At 44.0% G+C, this 13,801-nt stretch overlaps 1 protein-coding gene across 1 annotated transcript in view; it reads right to left on the reverse strand.

The window, feature by feature from the left end:
- The window catches only part of DLD (dihydrolipoamide dehydrogenase), a gene marked incomplete in the record, with an annotated part of 20,412 nt that extends 7,528 nt beyond the window's left edge, over positions 1 to 12,884 (reverse strand). Inside the window, 9 exon segments of the mRNA XM_015828927.1 lie at positions 1,247 to 1,437; positions 1,921 to 2,022; positions 2,789 to 2,932; positions 5,488 to 5,588; positions 6,972 to 7,041; positions 8,126 to 8,194; positions 9,120 to 9,199; positions 10,618 to 10,693; positions 12,846 to 12,884. Of these exon segments, the coding sequence (XP_015684413.1) occupies positions 1,247 to 1,437; positions 1,921 to 2,022; positions 2,789 to 2,932; positions 5,488 to 5,588; positions 6,972 to 7,041; positions 8,126 to 8,194; positions 9,120 to 9,199; positions 10,618 to 10,693; positions 12,846 to 12,884 (872 nt within the window).
- Between the last annotated feature and the right edge of the window lie 917 nt (positions 12,885 to 13,801).

A 13,801-nucleotide genomic window follows, 5' to 3' on the forward strand; every position in this document is an offset into this window, starting at 1 on the left:
GGAGGAGGAGGAGGAGGAGGAGGAGAAGAAGAAGAAGAAGAAGAAGAAGAAGAAGAAGAAGAAGAAGAAGAAGAAGAAGAAGAAGAAGAAGAAGAAGAAGAAGAAGAAGAAGAAGAAGAAGAGAAAAAGAAGGAAAGAGGAGGAGGAGGAAGAGGAGGAGGAGGAGAAGGAAGGAGGAGGAGGAGGAGAAGAAGAAGGAAGGAGGAGGAGAAGGAGAAGAGGAGGAGGAAGAGGAGGAGGAGGAGGAGGAGGAAGAATTCAAGTAGATAAGCACCTGCCACATAACACCCCAGATTTAACAATTGTCGATAAGAAAGACAAAAAAGTCTGGATAGTGGACGTGGCAGTGCCTGGAGACAGCAGAACAGACGAGAAAGAACCGGAGAAGATAACAAAACACAAAGACCTACAAATAGAAATAGAAAGACTGTGGCAAAGGCAAGCAAGAATAGTACTAATAGTAATAGGTACCTTGGGTGCAATCCCAAAACAACTGGAGCACCACTTGAACACTTATTTATTTATTTATTATTATTTATTATTTCAATTTATATCCCGCCCTTCTCCCAAAGGACTCAGGGCGGCTCACAACATTATTTAAAAGACAAAGAAAGACTCACACACCCCACCGAATAAAACCAAATTAAAACCAATATTTTAGTCTTGTGGTGATTAAAATTTCTAAAAAACCCAATTTAAAAATCCTATCATCGGCATTGACAAATTCGCCATGAGTCAATTGCAAAAGTCTGGTGAGAAAGCCTTTATGACAGGGGTCTTCAAACTTGGCCCTTTTATGACTTGTGGACTTCAACTCCCAGAATTCCTCAGCCAGTGTGCTGAGGAAGTTGAAGTCCACAAGTCATAAAAGGGCCAAGTTTGAAGACCCTTGCTTTATGAAATCCCAGGGAGGAAGGGTTGCCTGAAAATCTGGAGACAGGGAGCCACAGGGTATCAAAGTCAAGACAGAAATTTATTTACAGTCTATCTTTATCAATACCATATAAAAGAATAATAGGTCGAAGGCTAACCAAACATGCTGAGCAAGCTGTGTGGTGGGGCAGACATGCTATAAATCAAGTTATTAATTTACTTCCTATGCCTGTTCTGAAGTCCTTTAAAGCAGGAGGCGCACATTCAATAAATAAAAAATAGGATCCAATTCCCTTGCCTCGTTGAACGGGGGAACGTTCTTTGATTCTTTGGGATACTTAAAAATTCAGTTATTTACCTCCTGAATACTTACGAAACGTCAATCTTTCCATCCGGTTTCCTAGTGGCGCCGGTGACTTTAGTATTCAATTTAAATTTAAGTCCTTGCTTCTGAAGAATGCGCTGGAAATTCTTGGATATCTCCATGTCGATGCCCAATCCACCAACGTGGCCCAGGAATTCCACAGCTGTCACATCTGCGCCCAGACGCTGCCAAACTGAACCCTGGGATCAGCAAAGTTTTCAAAGTAACTTTCCAAAGATGGTGAACGAACTTCGCGCTAATCAAGCTAACATCCACCATGAAATAAAAGGTTCTCCCAACTTCAAATCCATGGTCTTTTTAGGTTATATAGTTGGTGGGGTGGCCCCAGTATTACAGGGTGATACCGATTTTAAAATTGCAGCACTGTTTAGTAGCAGAGTTTGGGACTCAATTTAAAAGTTATTGCCCAACAAAGCCCTGTATGGCGTTGTATCAAAATATTTCAAATTTTGGCAAGGCAGTGAAATATTTTGATACCACGCTATACAGGGCTTTGTTGGATAATAACTTTAAATTGAGTCCCAAACTCTGCTACTAAACAGTGCTGGAATTTTAAAATTGGTGTTACCCTGTAATAGTGGGGCCACCCCACCAACTATATAACCATTGCATCGCACTAGAAACAGTGAAGAACAGAGTTTTTTTAAAAGTCTGTTTCTTACCAGTTCTACACCAATGACTCCTGCACCAATGATGACCATTTTTTCAGGGACTTGTTTCAAAGAAAGCGCGCCGGTGGACGATACGACTGTGTCTTCATCAATCTAAATAAATTGAGGAGGGGGAGGAGAGAGAGAGAGAGAGAGAGAGAGTTAGTTAGTTAGTTTAAGAAAAAAAATTATGCTAGATAATAATAATAATAATAACAACAACAACAACAACAACAACAACGTTGGAAGGGACCTTGGAGGTCATCGAGTCCAACCCCCTGCTCAGGCAGGAACCCTACACCATTTCAGACAAATGGCTGTCCAGTCTCTTCTTAAAAACTTCCAGTGTTGGAGCATTCACCGCTTCTGGAGGCAGGTTGTTCCATTGGTTAATTGTTCTAACTGTCAGGAAATTTCTCCTTAGTTCTAGGTTGCTTCTCTCCTTGATTAGTTTCTATCTGTTGCTTCTCGTCCTGCCTTCAGGCACTTTGGAGAACAGCTTGACTCCCTCTTCTTTGGGGCAACCCCTGAGATATTGGAACACTGCTGTCATGTCCCCCCTCATCCTTCTCTTCATTAAACTAGACATACCCAATTCCTGCAACCTTTCCTTGTATCCTTTAGCCTCCAGTCCCCTAATCATCTTTGTTGCTCTTCTCTGTACTCAGCATCTTTTTTACATCGTGGTGACCAAAACTGGATGCCGTATTCCAAGTGTGGCCTTACCAAGGCCTTGTAAAGTGGTATTAACACTTCACGTGATCTTGATTCTATCCCTCTGTTAATGCAGCCTAGCACTGTGTTGGCTTTTTTGGCAGCTGCAGCACACTGCTGGATAAACTAGATATTACGCTAGATAAACTTCAAAGTCAAGCCGTACCGTAATTCCTGGAAAAGGCGTTACTTCAGAACCGGTAGCTATAAGGATGTTCTTCGTATTAATAACCTGAGTACTGCCGTCGTCTTTGGCTGCGGTGACCTGGTTTTTGCCAGTTATTTTCCCAAAGCCGGACACGTGTGTCACCTTACAGGAGGAAAGAAAAATCCTTTTTAAAAAAAACCAAAGAAACCATTATCTAGTGCCAAGACTTTATTGTTTAAATAATAATAATAGCCAAATGCCAAAGGGCAGCTTTGCTTGGAACAGCTTCGGCCCTGCAACAATATCTTTTAATATTATTTTACAACATCTGCTTATCCCAGGTCCTTGGGGAGGACTTAATAGGGTGGATAAAAAGGCCAAATCCAGTCTGAGTATCTGGCTGATTGTGCAACTAAGCATATAATAATAATAATAATAATAATAATAATAATAATAATAATAACAACAACAACAACAACAACAACAACAACCAACCATATAATAATAACAACAACCAACCATATAATAACAACAACAACAAACATCCACATCTGCCTATCCCAGGTCCTTGGTAAGGACTCGATAGGTAGACAAAAATGCCAAATCCAGTCTGAACATCTGGCTGACTGTGCGATGATCCTCAATAATAATAATAACAACAACTACAACAACAACCATAATAATAATATTTAATAATACTAATAATACTAATACTAATACTAATAATACTAATAATACTAATACTAATAATAATAATAATAATAATAATAATAATAATAATAATAATAATAATAATAATAATAATAATAATAATAAAGTTGGAAGGGACCTTGGAGGTCATCTAGTCCAACCCCCTGCTCAGGCAGGAAACCCTATACCACTTCAGACACATTTGAAATATATTATGGCAGAATGGCACTCAAGAAAAGAATAAGCACACATAGTCCTTGATTTAGAACCAGCACTGAGCTCAAAATTTCTACTGCTAAGCGAGACAGTCGCTAAGCGGGTTTTGCCCCGTTTTATGACCTTTCTTGCCACAGTTGTTGAGTGAATCACGGCAGCGGCTAGGTTAGTAACATGGCTATTAACTGAATCTGGTTTCCCCGTTGACTTTGCTTGTCAGAAGCTCGCAAAAGCGGGTCACGTGACCCCGGGACACTGCAACCGTCCTAAGTACATGCCAGTTGCCAAGCGTCTGAATTTTGATCACGTAACCTCGGGGAGGCTGCGACGGTCATAAGTGTGAAAAACAGTCAGAAGTCACTTTTGTCAGTGCCATTGTAACTTCTAACAGTCCCTAATCCAAGGGTCTTCAAACTTGGCCCTTTTATGACTCGTGGACTTCAACTCCCAGAATTCCTGAGCCAGCCACGCTGAGGGGAAAGGGAGAGGTTTCCAAGCTGAGCCATGCTGGCTGAGGAATTCTGGGAGTTGAAGTCCACAGGTTGAAAAGTTGCCAAGGTTGAACAGCCCTGAAATATTCATCTATAACTTTTAGACAATAACAAGTTTAAGGGAAAAAAAATTCTCCTCAGCCAAATTCTGGGTAAGTATTACCCTAGATCAGGGGTAGGCAACCTTCGTTCTTTTATGACTCGTGGACTTCAACTCCCAGAATTCCTGAGCCAGCCATGCTGAGGGGAAAGGGAGAGGTTTCCAAGCTGAGCCATGCTGGCTGAGGAATTCTGGGAGCTGAAATCCATCAGTCATAAAAGAGCCAAGGTTCCCCACCCCTGCCCTATATCAGAGGTCCTCAACCTTGGCAACTTTAAGACTCGTGGACTTCAACTCCCAGAATTCCTGAGCCAGCATAGCTCAGCTTGGAAACCTCTCCCTTTCCCCTGTGTGGCTGGCTCAGGAATTCTGGGAGTTGAAGTCCACCAGTCATAAAAGGGCCGAGGTTGCCTACCTCTGGCCTAGGCCTAGGCCACTTTATGACTCGTGGACTTCAACTCCCAGAATCCCTGAGCCAGCCATGCTGAGGGGAAAGGGAGAGGTTTCCAAGCTGAGCCATGCTGGCTCAGGAATTCTGGGAATTGAAGTCCACGAATCTTAAAGTTGCCAAGGTTGAGGACCCCTGATATAGGGCAGGGGTGGGCAGCTTTGGCTCTTTTAGGACTCGTGGACTTCAACTCCCAGAATTCCTGAGCCAGCCACGCTGAGGGGAAAGGGAGAGGTTTCCAAGCTGAGCCATGCTGGCTGAGGAATTCTGGGAGTTGAAGTCCACGAGTCATAAAAGGGCCAGGTTTGAAGACCCTGGCACTAAACGAATGTCTGTAAGTCAAGGACTACCGGTATTCCACTGTTTTTGAGGAGTCAGATTAGGCTAAATCCCAATCTGTTGAGACCATCTGAGATATGATCATTTCTACAGGTTCTTGAAAATCAGAATATAAATCAGACTATTTGTTTGCGCTCATCATTTAATATAAGAAAAACAAATCCATCCCTGATCTGTAGCAATGGAATTTATACGCTTTCCCTGCAAGTGAGGGATCTGGAAGATTAATTTTGTTTTTTTGAAAGATCAAAGAAAAGCACTTTTAAGCGATCTGTCTTAATTTTTCTAAGCTCTTCTGCTAATAAAGATTTTCTAGGGATCTCCCTTTTCCCTTTTATTATTTATCCTCCCTCAGCAGAGCAAAGAGGTGTAAAGTGCCTACTAGCTAGGGATAACGCAAGCAAGAGCCGGTGTGTTTTTGTCAAAAGCGTACCTTATTTTGTTTAAACAGGTGAGCGATTCCTCCTGTTAAAGCCTTCACTGCGCCGCTCTTCTGCTCCATCATTTTCTCCAAATTCAATCGGAGACCTGTAACTGTTTAACACAAATTACGGAGGAGTTTGTAATCTCGGCCATTCCCCAGTCTTAAAGGAAATTCACAGAACAGCTAAACATTGCACTCCACACTTAGCCTGGAGGGAGGGAGGGAGGAGAGATAGGAAGGAAGGAAAGAAGGAAGGAGAGATAGGAAGGAAGGAAGGAAGGAAGGAAGGAAGGAAGGAAGGAGAGACAGGAAAAAAGGGAAGGAGGGAGAGAGGAAGGAAAGATAGGAAGGAAGGAAGGAGATAGGACGGAAGGAGAGACAGGGAAGAAGGGAGGGAGAGAGGAGAGATAGGAAGGAAGGAAGGAGAGATAGGAAAGGGGACAGAAAGGAAGGAGAGATAGGAAGGAAGGAAGGAAGGAAGGAAGGAAGGAAGGAAGGAAGGAAGGAAGGAAGGAAGGAAGGAAGGAAGAGATAGGGAGACAGGAAGGAAGGCGAGACAGGAAAAAAGGGAAGGATGGAGGGAGAGAGAGGAGAGATAGGAAGGAAGAAAGGAAGGAGAGATAGGAAGGGAGACAGGAAGGAAGAAGAGATAGAAAGGAAGGAAGGAAGGAGGAAAAGAGGGAGGGAGGGAGAGAGGAAGGAAGGAAGGAGATAGGATGGAAGGAGAGACAGCAAAGAAGGGAGGGAGGGAGAGAGGAGAGATAGAAAGGAAAGGAAAGAAGGAAAGAGGGAGGGAGGGAAGGAAGGAGAGACAGGAAGGAAGGAAGGAGAGATAGGAAGGAAGGAAGAAGGAAGGAAGGAAGGAAGAGGGAAAGAGAGAGGAAGGAGAGATAGGAAGGAGATAGGATGGAAGGAGAGATAGCAAAGAAGGAAGGGAGAGAGGAGAGATAGGAAGGAAGGAAGGAAGAAAAGAAAGAAGGAAGGAAAGAAGGAGGGAGGGAAGGAGACAGGAAGGGAGACAGGAAGGAAGGAAGGAAGGAAGGAAGGAAGGAAGGAAGGGACAGGAAGGAAGGGACAGGAAGGAAGTCAGTGAAATCACCCCCAATCCTGCTCAGATGGACTCTTCCTTCTCACAAGGGCCCTAGACCACCATCTGCCCAATGGGAGGCTTTTTTGTTTGTGCTTTCAAATTGGTGCCTTTTAATCAGCGCTGACTCCTGGCAACTGCTTGAATGAGCCCCTGCGGTTTTTTAGGCAAGCTTTTTCCAAAGTGGTTCGCCATTGCCTCCTTCCCAGGGCTGAAAGAAAGCGACTGGCCCAAGTCACCTCACAGGGTCGTTGTGGGGAAAACAGGAGGGAGGGAGGATATGCTGGGTACGACTGTCGCCTCGGGTTATTTGCAAAAGTACTAAAGACGGGATGCAAACCAACAAATAAATAAATGGAATAAACTTAGCAGAACTGGGGTTATGTCAACTGCCTGGCATACTCACTTTCAATTCCCCTGCTAGCGAAGTCTTTCCCGTGAGCCAAATGGTACAGGTGTGAATTGTTTAACAAGGCCTGTGATGTAAAGCAGATTTCAATGAAACACGCAATCTGCCCAGAAAATGCTGCGTTAAAAAAAAATAAATTAAGGGCATTTAAAATAACTACTTTTCTACTAAGGTGATCCAAGGCCTGGAGGTTAAAACATACGAAGAACGGCTGCGGGACTTGGGTTTGGCTAGTCTAATGAAAAGAAGAAACAGGGGAGACATGATAGGAGTGTTCCGGTATTTGAGGGGCTGCCACCAAGAAGAGGGGGTCACGTTGTTCACCAGAGCACCAGAGGGAAGGACGAGAAACAATGGTTGGAAACTGGTCAAGGAGAGAAGCAACCTGGAATTAAGGAGAAACTTCCTGACAGTGAGGACAATCAACCAGTGGAACAGCTTGCCACCAGAGATCGTGGAGCGATTGGGACAGGAGGAACAGGAGAGGCAGAGTTCAGGCGATGAGCAAGGGCCACCCCCTCCTGATCCTAGAGCACGGAGAGTGGAGAGAAGGAGGGAACAACACAGGCAGGCTCAACTACTCAGGAGGAGAGCATCCCGCCCCTCTCCACAAGGCACACCTGGAGACTGAGATTTAAGGAGACGCTGTGGGGAGAGGCATTTGTCGGGAACAAATGCTGATTCCTTGCAGTTTTGTGTGTGTTGTTGTTGCTGATCTCTTGTTCTGTGACTTCTGCTTGGAAACCCGGAAACTCTGACCATTGGACTGGCTGACAACGTTCTTTGGATGTTTGAAGGACTGTATTTTGGATTCCCTTCTGTAACTGCTCAGGCAAGCGTGTATTCACACAGACTCGTTAGGTTTATGATGTATGTGTCATTCTTTCTTATCTCCGTGGCCTTGAGTAAATTCCTCTCCTAATCAGACTGTATGTGAAACTACTTGCAGCCAGAGGTGTGTGTGTGTGTCTTCCTTTGTTCTGAGGCTTGCCAGAAACGTGGGAGCATTTGGGGAGAATTTGGAGCAATTAAAGGGGGGTTTGAATTGCCAGCTGGCTGCATTTGCCTCGGTGCTGTGCCCTGGGTCATCACACACAGTTTGAAGCGATATTTGCCTCCGATATAATGGGAAAGACAAATCCTGAACTTACCTTAGAAGGTATGCAGCCAACATTCAAACAGGTCCCACCCAGTGTTTCATTTTTCTCCACGCAGACGGTCTAAGATTTAAAAGCAAGAGTTTTTATTTATTTATAACCGTTTAGTTTTGCTGCAGAAAAGGTAGTCCCGGGTTTTTAGGAGGTGTTAGAAGCGTTTTTCCAAATAGAAAAACAGTCCCTTCTAGCACTGATGACCTTACCTAGTTTGGTAATGAAACGTCTGCAAGAAACAATCAAGTTAAGAGATCATGAAGGACCCCTTAGAAAAACTGAAGTCCTGCGGTTTTTGCAAAATAACCACAGGAAGTTAAACATAGATTAAGGACCAAGGGTGGTTATAAAAAGAAAATATCTCTCTTCTATCTCTTACTTCTGCTTTCAAACATAATTTGAGCAGACTTTTCATACAGAAACCCAGCATCTGGATTCATCTTTTAAGGACAACAATCCTGTTAAAATTTGTCCAGAAATCAACCCTGTAGTAAGATGGCTGGCCAATAAATTTGACAAATAAAATAAGTAATTTTTCCTTTTGAGTTGCAATACAACGTAACAAAAACTGTGCCTTAGTGGCAGAATTCGACATAGGTTACTCGGGAATTAATTCTCAAAGAGAAAGGGAAAAAAGCGGTGAAGCTGAGTTTGATTCCGGTTTGATTTATCTAAGCCATTTTTTTTTTGGAGGGGAGAGAATGGGCTTGCCCTGCTTTTGTTCTGGCATGCTCGCTCCAAATTCCCACTCTAGTCTGCAGCCTTCAAATTTCCTGGTGGTCTCCTATCCTAATGGTCAAGGGTAAAGGAAACCATAGTCATATTCATTCTATACCAGAAGTCAAAACCCCACTGAGGGTAAACTGACATTATTTAATTCTCAGAGCTTCTATTTCAAACCTCTCATCGTTTGTGTGTCACTGAATGTCTTCGACTTGTCGGTAAGAACTTTGGCAAAAAATTTTCCAAATTATTGATACAAATTATTGCTCACCTTAAAGCCAAGTTGAGCGGCTTTGATGGCAGCCACATAGCCCCCTGGGCCAGATCCGATGACGGTCACATCAGCATCAACTGACAAAAATAAAGACACAAACTTGTAATTTTTAAAAATTAAGACTTAAAAGGGAAAAGAAAATTAAATATTATGAATATGTTTGATTTATTGATTAACCCAGGCAACATATATATAATGGTTTTGATTTGTTAAAGGGGACATTGTGTTATTAAGTAGATGATTTAATATGGTGGGAAATAGATGACTCTTAGGAAATGGAACAAGATGATATTCAAGTAGATAAAATATGTATTTTGGATATTATAGCTTGTTATGAAGTGAGATGAGGGAAATTTTGGTTACCCAAAGTCTGAAAATTATAAATATTAAACGTTAAATTGGAATATTGATAAGAAGTTAAAAACTGAGTAAAAATCAATAACAGTTTATGAAGACTGAATGTAATTAAGATATGTATAAGCTAAAAATTTATGGATAAATGTAATAATGATGTTCTTTTTGAGTTGATATAATTAGAAATGTACTAACCTGAATATGAGACAGTAAATGTTAAGGGAAAAAGAGAAGAAATATTTGATGTTGTAACCTGACATTTGCACTAAGATTTTGTTATTGAACTATTGATTAACCCAGTCACCATGTTGCTTTTTAAATATACAAATGTAAAATTGGAAAACTAATAAAATATTTAAAAAAAAAGACACAAACTTCATTTTAGAAAAAGAATCACAGAGAATTTACAGTATTTAAATGACAGGTAGTCGATTCATGGCCACAATGAAGCTTCACAATTTTCTGTTGCGAAGTGAAACATCTGTTCAGTGAATTTTGCCTCATTTTATGACCTTTCTTGCCACAGGTGTTAAGTGAATCATTGACACCGCGACCGTCATAAATATGAGTTAGTTGCCAAGCGTCTGAATTTTGATCACATGACCCTGGGGAGGCTGCAATGGTCATAAGTGTGAAAAACGGCCATAACTCGCTTTTTTCAGTGTTGTGGTAACTTGAAGCGGTCACTAAATGAATTGTTGTAAGCTGAGGCCTACCTGTGCATGTTTATAAAGATTGCCAGGAAAGAGAACTCTACCTAAACCAGGGGTGGGCAACCTTGGCTCTTTTATGACTCGTGGACTTCAACTCCCAGAATTCCTGAGCCAGCCATGCTGAGGGGAAGGGAGAGGTTTCCAAGCTGAGCCATGCTGGCTCAGGAATTCTGGGAGTTGAAGTCCACGAGTCATAAAAGAGCCAAGGTTGCCTACCCCTGCACTATGTAGTCACTAAACTATGTAGTATAAATGCATAAATATCAGATCCGGTGTCTGGTAGAACTCAAAGAGCTGGGTGAGAATTTAATAAAGAAAAAAACAGTAATGCAGCTAAACCTTATCCCGGAAGGAACTGCGGATCCTATGAAGAAAAAAAAAAATTCCCATTTTTCCATGTTATTTATTCAAAGCTATACAATATTTACCTTGATCGGCGTAAGTTCTCACAGGCCCTGCTGAAATGCTTTGTAATCCATGCTGGATCCGGCTAAAATGGCCTCTCTGAGGGGAAGGAAAAAGAAGAGGAAATAATCAGTTTATGTTCTTTTATAAAGATGCTAAATATCGATTATGGTCCAGCCTAACATTTTGATCGAATTAAATGTCTTTATTCTTACGTTTCGGCTTCAGTTTATCATTTCCTCTCTATCCTTGCCAGCTCTAAACAGGGGAAAAAAATCTTCAATGTTTTGTCTTCCTTGGCATCTAAATTCCCACAGAAAGAAGGACACATCCACACAACGCACTGTGCAAAAGCTTGATCCTTACTTTTGTTTTCTGTATCTTAAATAGCATTTCCATTTATTACACTCTGCTATCATAAAGATTTGGGGAAAAATAAAATAAAAGCTGAAGGTGCTTTTGAAGTGATTAGCCATTTTGAAGCCTGCTCCGGCTGCAGATTGTAAATAGCAAAGTCTGTTATGTGCAAATAATCTTATAAGCCAATACTTCCTCACAAGCCTTGACGTTTAGTCCTTGCAATTAATCTCAAGGCCACGTTCAAATCTGTTTATATAGCAGAAAAATGTTATATATAAAAAAAATACACTATTGTGCTTAAATTACGCCCCATATCTCAAACTTCAAGAGAGGCAAATGACAGATTCTTATACAGATCCAGCTTATTCTTATCACATTATGAAATTCAGAAAAGTGCAGAATACAGGTAGTCCTCAACTTATGACCACAACTGACACACACACACCTCCCAAATTTCTGTTGCTAAGTGAGAACTGGAGGTTTGTCCCATTTTACGGCCTTTCTTGCCACAGTTCTTAAGTGAATCACTGCAGTTGTTAAGTTAGTGACCCGGTTGTTAAGTGAGTCTGCCTTCCCCCCCCCCCCCGTTGACTTTGCTTGTCAGAAGGTCGCCAAAGGGGATCACGTGACCCCGGGGGCGGTGCGACAGTCATAAATATGAGTCAGTTGCCAAGCGTCTGAATTTTGACACGTGACCGTGGGGATGCCGTAACGGTCGTAAGTGTGAAAAACGGTCATAAGTCACTTTTTTCAGTGTCTTTGTAACTTTGAACGTCGCTAAATGAACCGTTGTAAGTCGAGGGCGATCTGTGGTGTTCTGGATCACACCAGAGAGCCTTCGTTTCAGAAAACTACAGAACAATCCAATTCTAATCGTTTAATCTGGAAAGTGGTGTGGGGTCTCCTGCTCGAGCAGGGGGTCAGGCTAGAAGACCTCCAAGGGTCCCTTCCAGCTCTCTCCAGACCGATTGATCAACCAGTGGAACGGCGTGCCTGGCTGAGGAATTCTGGGAGTTGAAGTCCACAAGTCATAAAAGGGCCAAGTTTGAAGGCCCCTGATATAAGGTCTCCTGCTTGAGCAGGGGGTCAGACTAGAAGACCTCTAAGGTCCCTTCCAGCTCTATTCTGACTGATTCATTAATCGGAGGAAAGGCTTGCCTCCAGAAGTGGTGAATGCTCCAACACTGGAGGTTTTTAAGAAGAGCCTGGACCGCCATTTGTCTGAAATGGTACAGGCTTTCCTTGCCTGAGCAAGGGGGTCGGACTAGAAGATCTCCAAGGTCCCTTCCAACTCTATTCTGTATTCATTAATCAGAGGAATGGCTTGCCTCCAGAAGTGAGGGATGCTCCATCCCTGAAGGTTTCTAAAAAAAAAAGAGAGAGATAGGACCCCCATTTGTCTGAAATGGCATGGGGTCTCCTGCTCGAGCAGGGGGGGGTCAGGCTAGAAGACCTCCAAGGGTCCCTTTTCCAGCTCTATTCCGACTGATGGATCAAGCAGTGGGAAGTTGTGGAGGGTTTGAAGAGGAGGCTGGGCAGCCCCCTTGAGTGGCGTGGAACAGGGTCTGCTGCTTGAGCAGGGGGTCCGACTAGAGGACCTCCAAGGGTCCCTTCCAGCTCTCTCTCATACTTCTGCCATGCCGGCTGGGGGATTCCGGGCTGCCTTGAAGCCCACCCCTCTTTGAAGCTGCCAGGATGGGGCCGCCCCCGCCTTGGGGTCGTGCGCACGGCACACCCGTGTCGCCCCTCCCCCTCCAGAAGGCGCCCCCTGCCCAGCCGGGCTGCTAACCCGACCCGCCAAGCCCGGATTGGGCCGCCCTCCAGGCTCCGACGCAGCCGGGCTTCTCGCTTGGCGGAGCCGCCGGAGTCCCCCGGCCCCCGTCGGCCGTACCTGGGCGAGGGCGCAGCAGACCCGGCTCCAGCTCTGCATGGCGGCGCTTCCCGACGGACGGACGGACGGACGGCCGCCCCCCCCCCTCTCTCAGCGAAGCCCCGACGGCGGCAGCTCCTCCAAGGACGCCCGGGAGGACTCGCGCAGGCGCGGCAGAGGGGGTGGGCGGGGCGAGGGTGGGCTGGCGGCGCTGCGCGAGGGGGCGGGGCCGCCCTGAGACCGGAAAAAGGAAGCGAGGGAGGCTGGCGCTTCTTTTTTTTTCCTCTCCACTTCCTTTCTCCTCCTCCTCCTCCTCCTCCCTTCCTTTCAGTTCTTTCTTCTGCTCGTTCCTTCCTTCTCTTTGAGCTTTCTCCTTCCTTCCTTTTCCCTCCTTTCCTTTTATCTCCTTTCCTTCTCTTTGTCCTCCTTCCTTCCCTTCCTTCCTTCTTCCTCCTTTCCTTTTATCTCCTTTCCTTCTCTTTCTCCTCCTTCCTTCTTTCTACCTCCTTTCCTTTTATCTCCTTTCCTTCTCTTTCTCCTTCCTTCCCTTCCTTCCTTCCTTCCTTCTTCCTCGTTTCCTGTCATCTCCTTTCCTTCTCTTTCTCCTCCTTCTCCTTCCTTCCTTCTTCCTCCTTTCCTTTTATCTCCTTTCCTTCTCGTTGTCCTCCTTCCTTCCTTCCTTCTCCCTCTTTCCTTTTATCTCCTTTCCTTCTCGTTGTCCTCCTTCCTTCCTTTCCCTTCCTTCCACTTCTCCTTGTCTTCCTTTCTTCTTCCCTTCCCCCTCATCTTCCTTCCTTCTTTCTTTCCTTCCTTCCTTTATTCATTCATTCCTCTTCCTCCCTCCCTTCCTCTCTCTCTTCCTCCATTCCTCCCTTCCTTTCTTCTCCTTGTCCTCCCTTCCTTTCACCTCTTCTTCCTCTTTCTCCTCTTCCTCAGGAAAATTTTTCCATTTTTTTTAACCTCCCCAATCAGATTTC

The sequence above is a fragment of the Protobothrops mucrosquamatus genome, unplaced genomic scaffold (genome assembly GCF_001527695.2).
Source record: "Protobothrops mucrosquamatus isolate PMUCROS unplaced genomic scaffold, P.Mucros_1.0 scaffold5110, whole genome shotgun sequence".
NCBI classification, from domain to species: Eukaryota; Metazoa; Chordata; class Lepidosauria; order Squamata; family Viperidae; genus Protobothrops; species Protobothrops mucrosquamatus.